At 42.7% G+C, this 17435-nt stretch overlaps 1 protein-coding gene across 1 annotated transcript in view; it reads right to left on the bottom strand.

Annotated features, from left to right (window-relative positions):
* The window catches only part of NOTCH2 (notch receptor 2), a 77937-nt gene that overhangs the window by 35756 nt on the left and 24746 nt on the right, over window positions 1-17435 (bottom strand). Inside the window, 7 exon segments of the mRNA XM_036387377.1 lie at window positions 1447-1557; window positions 2050-2283; window positions 5563-5676; window positions 6776-6889; window positions 8013-8201; window positions 9600-9755; window positions 10592-10825. Of these exon segments, the coding sequence (XP_036243270.1) occupies window positions 1447-1557; window positions 2050-2283; window positions 5563-5676; window positions 6776-6889; window positions 8013-8201; window positions 9600-9755; window positions 10592-10825 (1152 nt within the window).

Here is a 17435-nt window from a genome sequence, read left to right as displayed (position 1 = left end):
CTTACACTCAGCAAGTATTTACAAACCATTCCAGAATCTCCACTTAAATCACCAGTTAATATCGATTAGGAAAGCAAAAACCACTCAGCTGTATCATGCTTGCAACAAACCTCTTGAGCTGCACTTGTCGTAGCCCTGCTCCTCTGCTTTGAAGTACCTACCCTTTGAACAACCAATAGTGCCCAAATGTCTGCAGTAAATACAGTTCTTGTGGTTTATTGCGCAAAAGGGGCTCTAAAAAACACCGTTTCCTGTTTTGCCTGCCTCTGATTACGACTGCAAGATCCTTGAAGCAGTGACCAAAAGGACTTGTGAGGCTGGAAAGCTAAACAGAGTGAATGATGCAGTAAGCTGAAAGCATTTTTAACAGAAGGAAATGACAAAGTACCGAGACCCCATGCAAGCCAGCTCCTTAAAGACTGGAATATGCCAATTCATCACATTGCTGAATTATTTTAACAGTGTAACAGTAAGAGATCCAGCAGGATAACAAATATGGAATGCCAGCAACCTAGGAGAGCAGTAGGCACGAGTGATCAGCATCATCCCCCATCTTATTCTGGGAACCAGAGAGTTCCACTATGCCAGAGCCATAGGGAAGAAGGAAGGAGCATCAGGAATTTAGAAAGACCCCAAGAGAAAAGCACAAGACACGTGAACCATTTTCATGAAACATTTTAGTGCTCTAATGCATTTCAGATCTATTCTGACTAGAATAATTTGGTAATAAACAGCAAAAAACATGATGAGAAAGCTGTAATAAACAGTACCAATTGCCTCACAACGATTATTTTGTATTACTCTACATGGCTCAAAACACAAATGCCCTTACAAACAGTGATGAGATGTGCTTTAGTCATCAGAAATAGTCCTGATGTTGACTTGGAGCTCTAAACATGGATCCAGAGGTGTCTAACCACTTCTTTTTTCAGCCCTACTTTGACTGTACCAGAGAAATTTTGTAGTATAAAAAGAACACAGAACACACCATGCTATGACAGAGAAGTACTGAGAAACTTCAGAGTGGGAAGCAACTCAAGAGAACACCAAGGTAATGCTCTGATTTCACAGAAATAGAAATACTGTTCATGGTCAAAGCTCTAGGCAGTGTCTAATCAAACACCTCTCCACATTGTCCACAATCTCTCTGTCCCTGGAAAGGGGCTGTAAATAATAAACCAAAGTCACGTGGGTTTATTTGTTATAAACCCAAGAACCATGAATTGGACTTAATTACCTAACAAGAATGGCATTTCACAGCACAGATTAGGCCATTTTTCTGTTTGGTAGAACTGGCTGTAATGTAAGATGCTAAGATCCAAAGATTAGAAGGATTTACTGAGACACCAACTGAATCCCTTGCAGTGAGTATGCAAAGAGCACTTCCCTGACTACTTGGATAACCATCTTCCAAACAATTGAGAGCTCCTGGGTAACTGACTTTACCTGTAAATCCAGGTTCACAGGCACAGTTGTAGCGATTAATGCCATCAATACAGGTCCCATGAATGCACGGGTTACTGGCACAGTCGTCAAAGTTATTCTCACAGTTTATTCCTGGAATAAAAAAAACAAGGGTTAGAGGAATAAGGAGGGTAAATCTTAAAAAGAAGGCAACAGAACTATTTCCCAAAATAGCCTAATTAAGAATCCCACTTGCTTCAAAGTCACATTGGGGGCAACTTAAACAGGTGATGATGCAGAAGCACTGCAACACCAAGGAATGCCACCCAAGCCATTGGGTGCTGACTGAATATGACCCTGAGCTTGTACTAAATATTTAAACAGAGGAATAAACATTTTGAATGCTATGCCTAATTTTTCTGCAGGCCTGATTTTTTTTTTGGAGTAAAGAGGAGGCAAATTCTCCCAAGATTGGTTGCAGCACCAGTGAGGGTTAGACAATCCACACAAACACACCGAAGTTCAGCATGGCAAAGCAATGTGAAAATGATACTCTCAACTTAGCACACACCAGAGCACAGGTAAGAAATAATCAGATGCTTGAATTCTGCTTGAATCCCAGCCTTCCAGTGGTGTTTTCCATACCTGAGGTGCCCAGCAGGCAGTTGCACTGGTAGCCATTGACCAGGTCGATGCATCGCCCTTGGTTGAGGCAAGGATTGCTGTGGCACTCATCAATCTGCTCACTGCATATGCCACCCATGTAGCCAGGGTTGCAGATGCATGTGTATGAATCTATGCCATCCTGGCATTCCCCGTGGTGGCAGGGATCAGGGTCACAGTTGTTGATGTTCTCCTCACACAGAGTGCCAGTAAAACCTGAGGAAAAGTCACAAGTAAGGAAGGAGTCCACTGGTAGGATGCTGCAGTGAATATAATGCAGGTACAGAAAGAATTGTATCAAGAATCAGCAAAGTGGCAGAGAGCACAAAGGGTTAACTGGGCACCTCAACTGCATTTCCAGCCCTGGAACACAACACTCTCCACTGTTCACAGCATTACAGAACAGCAGCATGCACGGAGAACCCTGGCACTGGAAGTGGTCACCTTCAGGTTATTTGGAACAGTAGCCATGAGAGGAAACATGTAAATCTCCATCAGAAATATTTACTTGCATCAGTATAAACTGTCTGAAGGCACACTCCTGCCATTATTTCCTCTGCACAGTAACAGGGGGACCGAGTGGGGCTGACCTTCTTAAAATGAGCAATTACTGCAAAGATGTTGCTGAAACCTTCCCAGGGGAACTCCCTTGGCTCATGTCAAAGCTTCTGCAGCTCTGCTTATTAGAAAGTTTCTTGCCTCCTTCACTGGGAAACTTTTCAGTAACTGCAATCAAGCACCAACTGCAAACTTACTGAAGGCTGCATGCAACCTCTTGGTCAGGAGCAATGAAACAAGCAGCAATTTGGCCTGTTTCATTCTGCTTCAGCTGGGAAACATCCTGAGCAACAGAGAGGGACAGAACCTATCCACAAAAAGGGCTAGAGGGGGTTCAGGAAGTAGGAGCAGCAAACAAGTCCCTCCTCAAGAGCCCTGCTCTCCATGATGGAGCAGAGCTATATAAGATTGGGACAATTTCAAATAAATGGTTTACAGAGCTGAGGTTTTGGAGCAACAGCTCACACAGCCTTCCAGCAGCTGAAGATCAGGAAGGCAGAACTTGAAATTTCAAGACACCAACTGGAGACTGATACAAACCAAGCTGCAGGGAATTTCAACAGCTGAAGAGTGGTTCTCACCTGAGTATTATAAGTGGATAAGAGGCTCCCCATTTTTCATACAGGTTTGTGGTTATTTCTGTGGTCAAACATACCAGGTGACGGCTAACATTTCCAAGTTCTGCGAACGTATGCTTGGATGAATGGGTGTGGAAGTGGGTGGGGAGAGGGAAGGGAAGCTAGTTAGAGAGATGGATATAAAAAGATGTTAGGGAAGGAGGAAAAACAAACTGATAAGGGGAGAAATGGTGGCAGAGGGGAAAAAAAAAAGAGGGCAGAGACAAATAAAAGAGGAAAGACCTGAAACAACCCAAGAAAAGAAAAGCCATGATCTACCACTGGGAAGGAGAAGTGGAATAATGCCAGAAGGGAAAGAAAAGACAAAAAGCAAGCAGTAAATAGAGCTATCTGTACAGCATTTGGCCAAACATTTTGCAGTTTTCAATCACGTTGGCAGCCGGCGATTACCGTTCAGGGAACAACACAAACACATCACTCACACCATGAGAGGAGCAGAGCAAGAACATACTCGAACTCATTGTCCAGTAACTGACCTGCCCCCAGGAAGAACTCCACATTTCAGTCTTACAGAAGGCTGTCAATATTAAATATAACACTTAGCACACGTTCATTCAACAGTCATTACCTTGCCTGCTATTGTAGCTCAACTGAGCCACTCAGAGATCAGGAACGTTTCTGGATCTCCTAACTGAACATACCTCACCAAAACATGATTTCTCTCTTTGCAGACAAGATTCAGACTAGGAAAAAACCATTTTAATATTGAATATGAGAATCTTTCTGACAGGATGGAAAACAGCCCTAATACAGCATCCCTCTCCAATTTCCAGTCAGATATTTAAGATTTTACTAGAACTGCTGCTTCAGTAACGTGCATTTGGTTGCTTTCAGCCTGAAGATGCTCCTTTACATCATTTGCCTTCATGGAAGCAATTGCCTTCCTTCCCCAGGTGGGATACCTAGAGTTTCTGTATTGATTTATGCAGTTTTGGTGCCAAATTCAGAACTTGCTTTTCAAGGCACAGCTCTCCACATTGTCCTCCCCTACGCTACCCAGACCCACCCAGGCCTGATAAGCTCTGCAGTCTCAGTGAATGAAAGCAACCTGAACACACCCCAGCCTGAGAAAGACTAAAACAGTTTCCAAGTTTGGAGAAGATTTGAGCTTTTCCTTCCTTTTGCAAGTGTCTGCTTATTTGTCACATGAAGTAGTCAAAAGGAAAATTCTGACCACAGTAATTATTCCTCTCCTGGTCAGAACTACTGCATTCTCCTTCTTCCAACAAATTCAATGCCTCTTCAGGAACTTTGGGAATGGTGGAGAGACCACATGTGAGAAAAACCAGGCTATTTTCAGGCTAATCTTTGCTACATTCTGCGCAGTGAAGTCAAGCTTGCCTTAATCATTTGATTATTGGAATGATTCAAAATGAGAAATTTTGCACATAAATCTAACCAACCTTACTGCACATTACTGGGACTAATAGAGCTCCGGGAACAGTTCAGCTTCTTTCCTAATGGAAGAGCTAAAGCCAAGGCATTTCATACCTGAATCTGTATCATGAGCAGTGTATGAGGGACCATGAACTGAAAGCAACCAAGAGTAGCTCCTTACTGAAAATTAGAACATAACAGCTCTGAACCCTCTTATTTGACCAGATGTAAAAATGAAGATAAAAACATATCTACATCACCCCTGGAGGTCTGAAGATAAGAAAATCCTATCATTAAACCTGACGCTTCTGAATATGTAACTCACCAGGCATTAAAAAACCACCTGAGTTCTGGCCACAGCTCTGCCAAAATTTCTGTGTGGTACCTGACAAATTATTTCAAATCATTTCCACTCAAATTCTGAGTGGAATTTCTTCCACAGCTCTTACTGCATTTCAGTATTAGCCTTCTGACATAAAATGCAACTTCTGACATAAAATGGAACTTAGCCTTCTGATGCAACAGAAATCAGAATGCACAGCAGCACTGCTCTGCCCATCTCTTGTTTTTCAAGTGCATACGATATAATCTGACTTGGGAGAGAAGAAGGTAAATCACACTCATGTTTTCCCAGATGTAGATTCCATAGCTAGTACAGAAGAAGCTGTCATCTTCTGGGAAGCAAAGGATGGTGCTGAAAGAGGGAGGCAGAACTCTCATCAGCTGTGAACTTAGCTGCCACAAGTGAAAGGCTTTCTCTACTTAAATACTATTCCCTGCACAAAGGAGTGGACAAAGCTCTGCAACAAACAAGCAGCATTTCAGAGAAAGAAAGAAAAAACAGTGACATCTTTGAGACCAGTCTTTCATGTACTTGGGTTGCATGCTCTCTCCCCCCAGGGGCTCAGAACAGCAGACTGACCTGTGGCACACTGGCACTCGTAGCCATTGGGGTGGTCAATGCACTTGGCTCCGTTGAGGCACGGCGTGCTGGAACAGTCGTCTATGTCAATCTGGCACACGGCCCCACTGAACCCTGAGAGGCACACAAACACAGGGAAACCAGGAGTCACTGAAGGAGTTCACCTAGACAGCTGCACTGTCAGGAATTACCTCTAACAAACCCTCAAGCCCATCCAAACACAAGCCCAGCCAATCTACATTCAGTGGCATCATGAAGCACACACACCACACCTTGCGTGGGCTCGCTCCTCGTCCAGCCCACCCTCCAAAGGTTCTGTCCTCCAGGTCAGCTTAAAACTGAGATGGCCAAGTCACAGAGAAATAAAGCAGTGTCCATCACTGGACAGTATGCCTGCCTGTAAAGTGAGAGCCATCTAATAAAAATCTTTAAGGCAATCAAAGCAAGCGGCTAAAAATAAAATAACAGCACATACATCACTAGAGCCTTCAGACTGGAATTACTGCAGCAGTATGGAATGTGCTGCAAAACACATTTCAAGAACTGTTTTGAAAGTATTGACAGGTGATGTCAGATGATGCAGATCCTTGGGCAGTTTCAGAAAAAAAAAACCATGAGGTTTCTTCTTGGAGGAAGGAACCAAAGCAAGAGCCTGAACACCATTAGTCAATAAGAAGGGCTGCAGAGCAGGCTTTTGTCATGTAAATTCTGAATTCAAAATTTTTTGTAACCCATGAAGAAAATAAGTGATGTTCACTCTACAGCTAACATTGATCCCTCAGCTCATCTCTTTTTCTTTTCTAGTGAAGCCCAATTCATTTCACTCCTCATGCAAGCACCATAAACTATACTGATGCAAAACCAGCTTCTGCCTAAAAACCTCAGAAAAAAGACAAGAAGTGTGCAGGGGGTCTGATCTTTAAAATGTGCTGAGACTCTCACTGTAGTTTCCACAACAACAGAAACTCGTGTTGCCAGCTGCCCTTTTAGATGAGGTGTCCAACTGTGTGTTTGTCAATGCTCACCCAGTTACAAGCACAGTATTATTGTAACCAACATGAAACTATTCTGATTTAATAGTGATTGCACTTCACTCACTCAAACAGACACTGCCCTAAAAACAACAGAGACTCACAAGAAACATTTCACCCACAACATCTGTGCAGGTCTTGATAGGGTGAAGCAGGAAAAGCTTCCAGAAATCAGAACTCACCAGGAGGACAGACACAGAGGAAGCGGTTGACTTTATCAAGACACACTCCATTGTTCACACAGGGATTACTCAGGCATTCATCAATATCTTCTTCACAGTGAACTCCTTTAAAACCTGTTAAAAAATAAAAATAAATAAGAAGAGGTGACTGAAGGCTGTAGAAAGTGCTCTTGAGAGTGTAACTGTCTCTTATACCAGTGCTGAAAGTCTAAGCAGAGTTTCATTGCAAGTTTGCAGTCTGGACAGAAACTATGAGGTACAAATATACCCCAGAGGCTAAAAAGGGTTGTTGATTGTGTAGGTTTCACTGTTGCTGAAGATGCTCACCTAACCAGCAACAGCAGAAGTCAATGCTGAATTCACATCTAATGTTTTCTTCCACTTGAGAAGGGGTTAATTACTTTGTAAAAAGTATATAAACAAACACAACAGATAGTTTTAGCTCAAGGGCTTTTAGCTAATGGAAGAGTACAAGAAAAACATTAAGAAGGGTGAAATACTTGGGACTAGCCTTTCCTGTTCCACCTTTCAAAACATATTATACATTAATAAATACTGTATTAATAAAAACTCATTGTAATTGTCAGGGTATCATCTGATCTCCTGCAAGGGTCACAATTCTTTATTTATATTTATGATTTTAATACTTTATAAGTCTGTGCAACTGGCAACTTGCATCTTTTTTTCACCCCTTTCTATCAGAGTGCAAAATACAAGACTAACATTGGTCATTGGTTACATTGGCCATGCAAATTTTACAAGCACAATTTCATTCAAGTAGTTTTTTTAACAATGACTTCCTCAGCTCAATGGGAAGCTTGCATTATTTGGGGTATTTTAAGCACAGAAAAACCCCAAACACCATTATCTGAAATCACCATATGCATACCTCAAAATACAGTCACTCTTTAAAGGTTGCACCCGCTTTGCTTTCCCAGAGAGATGACTCTGCACACGCACTTTACCAGGTATAGTAACAAATACTTTCACACATACCCAGCTCAGCAGGCTAATTTCCTTGCTGATGCAGAGACTGGTTTCTTTCTCAGCCCTCTAATTGCTTTCTCCCTCCCACACACAAATACCAGGTCCTCCTGGCTGGTGCCACCACAGCAGGCTCTCTCTCAGCATTCAGCCTCAGCCCTTTGCAGCTTTGTGTTCCACCTGAGCAGAGCTGGCAGCCCTCCCTGAGCTCTGCCTCCTGCTCCCTTCCATCTTTGTCAGAACCTCCCCTCACCTGGCATACAGAGACACGTGAACCCTCCAATTTTATCCAGGCAGGTGGCATCGTTCTGGCACGGGTTTGAGTGGCACTCATTGATGTCCATCTCACAGCGAGGTCCTGTGTAGCCCTTCAGGCACTCACAGTGGAAAGAGCCCTCGGTGTTGACGCATTTCCCAGCATGCTCACACGGATTGCTGTTTGCTGCAAGAATAGGAAAGACACAAATGTGTGGGTCTAAATTATTGCTCTCTCTCTTATTGCTCTCTACACCTTCCTGAAGGGAGGTGGGGGTCGGTCTCTTCCATCGGGCAGCACTGACAGAACCAGAGGACACAGTCTCAAGCTATGGCAGGGAAGGTATACATTGGATATTAGGAAAAAATTCTTCACTGAAAGAATAATAAAGTACTGGAATGCTCTTCCCAGGGAGGTGGTAGAATCACCATCTCTGGATGTGTTTAAAAAAAGACTGGACATGGCACTTGTTGCTACAGTCTAGTTGAGGTGTAAGGGCATAGGTTGGACTCCATGATCTTAGAGGTCTCTTCCAACCTCATTATTCTGTGATTCTGTGAAAACCTCTCCCCAGAGCAGGAAAGCCACAGCATTCTTTATTAGTCATGGTCTTTTCATGGGCATTCCTTTCTGGCAAGTAATATTGGGGAAAGACTGTTCATCCTGCTGGGGAAAGGCCACTGAAGAAAACAGTGGCAGTTTCTTGCCTGTCAGGGGCCAAAAGAAGGATTGCTGTCACCATCAGGGACCAGAGGAGTAACTCTGCTCCATATTACTAACGACAGCTCTTAAGAGAAAAGTATCAGCTAGCAGGGATTAGAGAACTAATTAATGTTTTCAAGGCTTTATTTCCAGATCACATTTTACATTTACTTCATTCCTGAGGCCGACAAGATGCCGCCACAGCCACAAAACAGCCAAACTTGTCCTTTTTGTGTTTTCAAAAAGGAACAGCACTCTTGTCCAAGGCAGACTGAGGAATGAAATTCAAAGAAGTGCTTCTTTCCAACCCTTCCATGTGCTGGTTAGGCATTACCTTCACGCATCACTCTCTAGAAGCATGAACGAGCACTCACAAAACTGTAAGTAAGTCTGTAAGAGTGCAGTTAATCCCCAAAACAACACAACAGCATGCTATCAGAGAAGTACAGCTTTAAAAGCCCACGTGGTCACCAGTCTTGGAAGGCACTCAAAAGATCCAGCCATATTCTGGCTGTCAAACAGCCTTGATATATTTCTACTGAGGCCGTAGCTGCAACAGCTCCCACACGAACTGCGGTCATTGCACCCTGCAGTTCTAAGGGACAGCTTAATTATCACATCTGTTTGCAGGCACTCCCCACACAGTGCTAAAGCCCTCTTGCACAAGGAAGAATGGCTAAGCATCCCCCTGCTTTTCATATTCCAGTTCAAACATGGACAACTATTCCAGCTCAGCCCTTTGCCCCAGGTCTCACACAAGTTTAAAATGCATCTGAAGACACTGAAATGGAAGGTGGAGGGCACAAAAGGAGTCCAATGTATGTGGAGAAGTTATGACAAAATGTGTATTCTTGCACTCACAGAGAGCAAACAGAAACTCACCCATTGCACATTCATCCACATCCTCAGTGCAGTCTGCTCCCTTATGGCCCTGGGGGCAGGTGCAGATGTAGTTTCCATTCACAGGGTTGGTGTCACAAAGAGCACCTTTCTGGCACGGATTGCTAACACAGGCATCATCCAAGTGGCACAGAAGACCTAAAGAAGCATCCAAGAGTTTATTAAAATAAAGAGATGAAACAGTCAGACTGTATTTTAAACAGTAAAATAAAAACAGTAAAATTAAAAACAGTATTTTACACAAATTCTGTGTCCTGGTATTTCAGATAGAGACTCCCACAGCAAGAAACTTGAGCAGGCTTGAGCCCTGAACTACCACAGGGAATTCATCACACACTTACAGAACATCATATTTAAATACAAATTCTGTCACTTTAGAGGTGTGTCCAGCATTTCTGAAACAGGAAAATGGCTGACCATTATCAAAATCTCATTCTTGGAGCAGTTAACTAACTCTTCACTCAAACCAGCATGATAATTTTTCTGACATCTGAAAAGGTGCACATGAAGCTCACTTTAATTCAGACATGCAGATCACTTTTATTTCCATGTAGTTAGGAGATACACTTCCACCTAACCTAAACCAGAAAATTTTCCACTATACCAGTGAGGATGCCCAGATCATAACACAATCACATAAAGATATCAAAATTTGCTTTCTGGATTCATACAATTATTATAAAGGGCATAAAGCAAGTCACATTCATGTGCAACTTCTCAAGCAAATACAGATTCTACTAAGGGCTGGAAAAAGATCTTCCCTTGCAACCTAAACTGTACTAAGTTTGTCTTCTAGCCTGACACAAATACTTTGTCCCAGGCTAGAGGGGTTTAACAGCCCCTTGCTCACAGACAGCGCTTTTCCTCCTGGTGGTGAAGTGCACAGAATAAACACCCCACTTTAAACAAGTGCATAAACCCCAGGGAGCACCTTCCGTGCCAGTGCCAGACTTGCGCAAGGTGTGTGCCCTCACCTGCCTTCCCCTCTGGACAAATGCAGGAGAAGGAGGCCACCCTGTCGATGCAGGTGGAGCCGTTGGCGCAGGAGGCAGTGAAGCAGTCGTCGATGTTCTTGCTGCAGTCGTCCCCGCTCCAGCCGTTGACGCAGACGCAGGCGTAGCCCCCGTTGTGGTTGGTGCAGGTGCCCCCGTTCTGGCAGGCATTGGGCTGGAGCTGGCACTCATCCACATCCTCGGTGCAAAACTGGCCTGGGGTGTTGGGGAAGAGGAAACAGGAAAGCCTTATAAATATGATTGTCTGGCAAAAGATTTTGAGAATATAGAAACTATAAGCGAGTTGGAAATGAAAGCAAGCTTTGAGATCCCTCAGTTACTGAACAACAGGAAAACAATGGCATGGCCAGCTGAAGGTGATCCCCTTTTGATGAAACAACACCCTCTGCTTGCAGACAGCTCCAAGGGTCAGAGCAGACCCTACTGGCTTAGCAGAAGGGGTCCAAAGAGGAGTTTTTAGGGTTTAAAATGTAACACAGTATGGTAATGTAATGATTCTTATAGGCTGTATGTAAATGCTATAGGATTTGTATATTAGACTAGATTGGTTAGTGAGAATTAGAATATTCAGCACAGAAGAAGATTTATGGTGTTGTAATGGGAACTTCACTCTCTTATCCTCTCCCTTGCTCTCTTATCCTCTTTACCAGGCTCTTGCCTTCTCTCTCTTTACCTCTCTCTCCCTCTTTGTGGCCTGCTCTGAGCTGTGGCTGGCAGCTCCCAGCAGGGCCCTGCACCCAGGCCCTTTGCAATACACCACAAGCTCCACAACCTGGCTGCAGAGATCTCTGGTGTCCGTCCGTCCCACCCCCGTCACTCCTACACTGGGGCACAGAAAGGAGCAGTTTAATGCACCTCAGGTGCTCAGACTCAAGGAGGTTCTTGCACAGACAACATGACCAAAGGGAATGCTGTAGTCCCTCAGTTGATGCTCCTCAATTCCAGCATGCTCCACTGCCAGAACTTCCACAGCACTGTCATCAAATCAGGCAAAGACAACCAGCATCCCCAAACAACCCCAAAGCAGGAGCTGGGCTGCAAACGACTTTAAAAGAATGACTTTAAAATAATTACTTTAAAAAGGCACAGTGCAAGAGCCAGCAGGCAGCCTGCAGCACACTGAAGATACATCTGCAAGGAGGTGAGAAGCAAAAAGAATGAAGGGCTGCCTGCAGGGCAGCCAGAGGGACTAAGAGAAAAGATGGCATAACAAGAAAATCTTGGCCACAGGAGTATCAACAGGACAGCAGCAAGGTCACACTTGTCAGGAGAACTTAATTCTTTCCTGTATAATTATTCAATGATGATTACTCAGTGAGGAAGAATAGAATTCTTAAAACTCTTACACCTGAAATAATTATTTGCTTTGCCCCAGGTATTGTACAGACAACCACAAATACTTGGGGATTTCTTGGTTATTGAGACATTTTCTCTTTTTTTTTTTCAGTAACAAAATAAGTAATCTAAAAATGTTCTTACAACCAGAGATATTAGAGAGAAGAAAACAAATGTACACTCAGGGAGATTTAAGGAAAAAGACCAAAGGACCAGTAAGAATGAAATAATTTTCAGAGGATGCTGAACTTTACAGTCACATCTATGAAAAGCTCTGCAATTCAGATTTAGTGAAGTATTTTTTTTGCTGAAATCCATCTTGCTTTGACATCAAAATCTGGAGAACCTACCACTTGCAATAATATTTTGCTTCAACAGTTATTCATCTTCCCCATTAAAGTTGCACAGTTTACTTTTAAGCCAAAATTGTTTAGCTGAAGTTTCAAGTCATTTTGAGTTTCCTGAACAGATAAAACCTCCTAAGCACCAGCTCATTTCTTCCCAGGCTGGCATATGGGTACACATGTGCAACCACAGAGTACTGGTCACAGTCCACAATTTTCTTCTTGATAAACTATTTCTCTCCTTTAAGTTACATTAAGAACTCTCTAAGCACTGAAAGCTTGACTTTTTTTTTAACACTTCTTGGTAACTTGCTTTTGCCACCCTTTTTAAAACATTGATAGGATGCACACAGCATCAGAAGATGGCCCTTTATCAGAGAGAGAGATTTGATTATTTGATTTGTCTGATGTGACCTTCCCCTCTTGCCCAGCTGACAGCATCTCCTCTCTCACTGGCTTCCAGCAGCTTGCTGCTATTCGGGTCAAAGCTCTTCAGTAAATTTACTCTTCAGTAAAAATCTTCTACCACAAGATTTCGCTTCCCCAGCTACTCTATCTTCTGCACATTTACATTTGCATGGAATTCCCCTCGTATTCCATGAATAAGAAATTCAAGAGCAGGCCACAGGTCTTCTCTGCCAATGCACCTGGGCTCCAGTTTATTCAGGCTTGCCAATTTAAAAATACTTATCAGATGTTGATAAGTGACATTGTTTATTAATGGCACAGAAATAATGTTGCAAGAGCACAGACACACCCTCCTCCAATACACCAAACTGAAACATTTATCCTGAGCAGGAATCTAAAAACATCCAAACGTAACCATCTCCATCTACTATACTCATGATCCTTTTTGTTTTCAAAGTACTTGGATAAATCCTAGCCTTTGATCCCATGAGACTTAGATTTATATTTTTTTCCCACTTAGGGGCAAAGAAATGAAATTATCATTAAAAGAATAAGTTGAATAAGATGCACAACTGTGTTCTGTGCATATGTTCCATTCTTTGGTAGGACTACTTCACAACAATAATTTTATCACTTAGAAAACCATAACAAAATTTTGACAGCAATGATAATTACAGTAGAGTTTTCAGAATTAATCTTCAATTCCTGGTTTGCTTAATGAAAGAGTTGGGGAGAACTCAATCCCTTGCTATTGTTATCTGTAAAACACCTCTGTGCATTATGAACACACAAACCATGCATTTGTCACACTAGCAGTGGATTGTTCAGGAGCTTTCAGTGCTGCCTTATCAGTGGCCACCCTGGCAAGAGCCAGAGAGCTGGGGCTGGCTCTGAGCAGTCACGCGTATCTCACAGCCCAACACAGCCCACTCCCTCCAGGAAAAAATAATCAAGACCTTATTTGCTTATTATAGAAGTGATTTTCCTTCTGTTCTTGGAGGGGGCCCAGCCAGATCAAAGGACTCCCTTGCTGAGGAACCCTTGCAGAGCTCACATCCTTTTGGCTCAGCCAGCCTGAGCTGCTGCCACCAAGGCACGAAGAGTTTTCAGCCACAGCACTCCCCAGTGTGGTGCCCCAAAAAAATCATTTGCCTTTTGACTGGCTGAACAGAACTCCACACACGAAATGCAACAGAACTCCACACACGAAATGCAACAGAACTCCACACACAAAATGCAACATTCTCTGGGCTTTTGGTGAGGGTGATTGAGCATGGGAGTACATGCTGTTAATTTGTATCTTCTTTTGCTGTTGGGGGATGTTTTTTATAGTTGTTTGCAGTGTTTTGTTAAGCAAAGATGGGCTAACTAATCGCCCATATAAACTATCAGAGCTTGGTTCTGATTTCCCATTTTGAGTGTCACTGGTAGAACCAACACTTAGGCCTTCTTTTAGTATTTTTTTACTAGTACTCACTCTCCACTTCTAGAAAGAACAGCACCAAGTGACATCATTGATGTCCTTGCAATAACCCTATGTTCTTGGCTATTCCATTTTTCTGCAGCCCTAAACTAAACCAAACTTTTAAAAGGTCAAACAATGCCTTCATAAGAAAAGAATACAGAGCTTAAACTTCTTCAAGCACTTGAACTGTATTTTAAAGACACATACCACATTTGAGCTCCTTGAAACTGGTCCTCACTTGGCTTCTCCAATTTCTAATGCCCCTTTTGCCATACAAGTGTATTGGTGTTTAATTATGAATATGAATCAGAGCTGCACCTTAATGCAATTTGTTTTAAAAACAAAGGAAATCCAATTCAACATATTAAGAGACATAAATGAACAATTAACTATTGCATTTTACTACTGAGTACTTTAATGAAAAGACCTTGTTCCTAATTGAAGACTTCTCTCTGCCAGGTTAGTTAGATTTAAAACCAAATGAGATGAGTTCTCATTCCTGAAACAATTTACTTATGGGATGCTGCTTTGACTTAACTGTAACAAAATAAATATATTTATTTGTAGCCATGTCATTGGCAAGCTTGTTTTCTGCTTGTTAGAGGAGTTTTAGGAAGAATCAAGTCTTTCATTCACAGAACAGAAATTCAACTTCCAAGGGCAAAGTCCATGATGGACTTTACAAACTGCACAGTGTAACACACATGTCCACAACCCAAGTCACTTCTGAATGCTGCAACTACTCAATGTTAATTCATCTGACTGCATGTTGGTGTAGGTATTTCTTTCCTTGTGCTCTCACTAGTTTCAATTACATTTCTAAAAGACACACAGTAAACATAGGCTGAACAAGTGAAGTGTGAATATACTTACAGCACAATAATTTGATGGAAATGTGGAAACATACACATAAAAGACAAAAAGAAAGGAAACATAACTCACTCCAAGAAGGTAATGAAAACCTAGCCTGACCTTGATATTTGCAGAGCCTGGGAAATCAGTAAAATGCCGACTCAGGTTCTGAGTGACCTTGTACAAAGTAAACAGCTAGTCCATGTGGTATTTCAAAATTGAAAACTAGAAGTAGAAAAAGGGAACAGCATTCAACTCTTAGCACTTTTTGCCCACTATGAAACTAAGTTACTTCCTGCATATTTCCCCTCCCTCAGAAAAACCATAGGGAGTAAGTCAGACATGTTTGCTGCTTTGATTGCTCCCATTTTCAGAGCCTCAGGAACTGCAAGGAACTCGAGGAGTTTCCATCAAGTAGTTGTGCCAGATCTCATTGACAAGAAACAGCCCTTCTCCTTCTTTATGTTGGAAAGAAAACAAAGCCTGATTTATACAGGTAAAGCAACACACAAAATTAGAACAATGCTACACCAAAAGTAGGGAGCATTAGCTTGGACAAAGCAGTCAGTGAAACAGCCACCCTGGAAAGCAGCACCAGACATCTCCAAAAAGCTGATCCTACCAAACCTTAGAGGGCTTGCATGAACCTCAATTCCAGCTGCATTGATCCTGCAGGACCCTCAGACAGTTCAAGCAGAGGACTTCATCTTTGGCAGAACAGACTAAGGAGAACATTTTCTTGGCCTCTTAACAGCAGGAAAGTCTGCTGATGCACAGCTGGAGTATCAGAGGCTAAAGCTCCTGACAGCAGATCTAATACAGTTTAATCACTAAAAACATTTTGTAGGGCAAAGGGTGCAAATACTTTCCTGTGTCTTGGAAAAAAAAAAAAATCAGCTCCTTGAAAACTGAGCTGGGAGGAGAAGGCAATATCCCATTTCTCTCAAAATCACAACCACCCCAGCACTGGGCTCAGACTGAACTGGAAGTCAGAATATCTTACAAGTTTAGTGATACTGGAGAGGCAACTTGTGAGAATCACAAACTGGTCCATGGGGTCTTAAGAGACCCACTGGAAAAGGAGCATCAGGTTTCAAGAAGCTTTTATGCCATTACCCACTCAGTAGCTCAAGAAGTTTGTGACTTATCTCAGACACAGCACACAGGGAAGAGGTCACTAGCTCTCCTGAAAGGGCTACCTGGGAACTATAAACCAGATCTAGACAAAACTCTTTGAAAGAGTAGTTTAATTCACAAAGTATTCCAGATATTGCTGTATGGGTTTTTGAATACAACCTGTGTAGCTCAAAAAAGCATGGCTCATTAGAACTGTTTGCATTTTTAATCCAAGTTTCAAAGGACTCCTAAGTGAGAAGGTGAACAGCATCTTATCAAGACTCAAGAAGGGGCTAAGAGATAAGGAACAGCATTTGTATACATGCCCAAATCTAATCATGGCAGAAGGTCATCGGTGCCACACTCCAAAGGACCCAGCACTTTTTTCTCCTCTCTAACCCCACATGTGCATGTTCAGGATGCCAGCTGGCAGGCCACTGCTGGCTGCAGAAGGACACTCCCCTGTCCACTTCTGTCTTGTAATACAAGCAAAATGCCTGCATTGACAGTGTAACCCAACATGCAGCTCAAAGCAGCTCAAAGCAGCTCAAAGCTCAAGTTTCCTCATGCTCCTGTGTGAGCCACCTTGTCAAAGAGAAAGGGAAAAACGCATGGAACCATTGAGCCTTCCAGGAAAATGGTATCTATGAAAAATACTCCAGCTCCCATGTTTTTGAATTGTGTACTTGTAAAAGCACTCAGTTCAATCTTTAACCCACAGAACTATCCATGCTCCTTGAAACAGTTCAGCAGTTTTTAATGCACACAGGCACTGGAGTGTCTAATTAATGACCTAGAAGGTGATGAAACAGTAGGCAGTGGTGGCTTTAACAAAATAACATTTCTCTTTTCCAAGAGGAACCAGGGATTTCAGACAGGTTCAACCTGGGCAGTGCAACAGCAGGCAGGGCTGGAGGCACAAAACCAAGCAAAATACAAAGGCAAACAGCCTTGCTGCAAAGGTTTGGGTTAGGCACTCCTGGAGGAAACACCAGCTTCCCTGGAAGAGCTCAGCAGGCACCTCTGCTCAATCACAGCTTTAATCAGCAAAACAAACACACGAGCAGACATTTGACTGCAAGGAACAATAACTAATGCAAACACTGCTTGTGCAACAGGGATGGCACAGCCTCTGTCAGAAATACGTTTTGTTGTACTGGAGCCACCACCACTGAATAAAAAAAAACAGAGTTCATAGCCTGACAGACTACTGGAGAGAAGAACTTCCTAGGAGACTAAAAGGAAATTGCTACACACAAAGAGAGCTAATAAAGAGTGTAATACA

The sequence above is a fragment of the Molothrus ater genome, chromosome 9 (assembly GCF_012460135.2).
Source record: "Molothrus ater isolate BHLD 08-10-18 breed brown headed cowbird chromosome 9, BPBGC_Mater_1.1, whole genome shotgun sequence".
NCBI lineage: Eukaryota > Metazoa > Chordata > Aves > Passeriformes > Icteridae > Molothrus > Molothrus ater.
The sequence above is the reverse complement of the archived record's forward strand: the minus strand, read 5'-3'. Positions and strand labels throughout refer to the sequence as shown.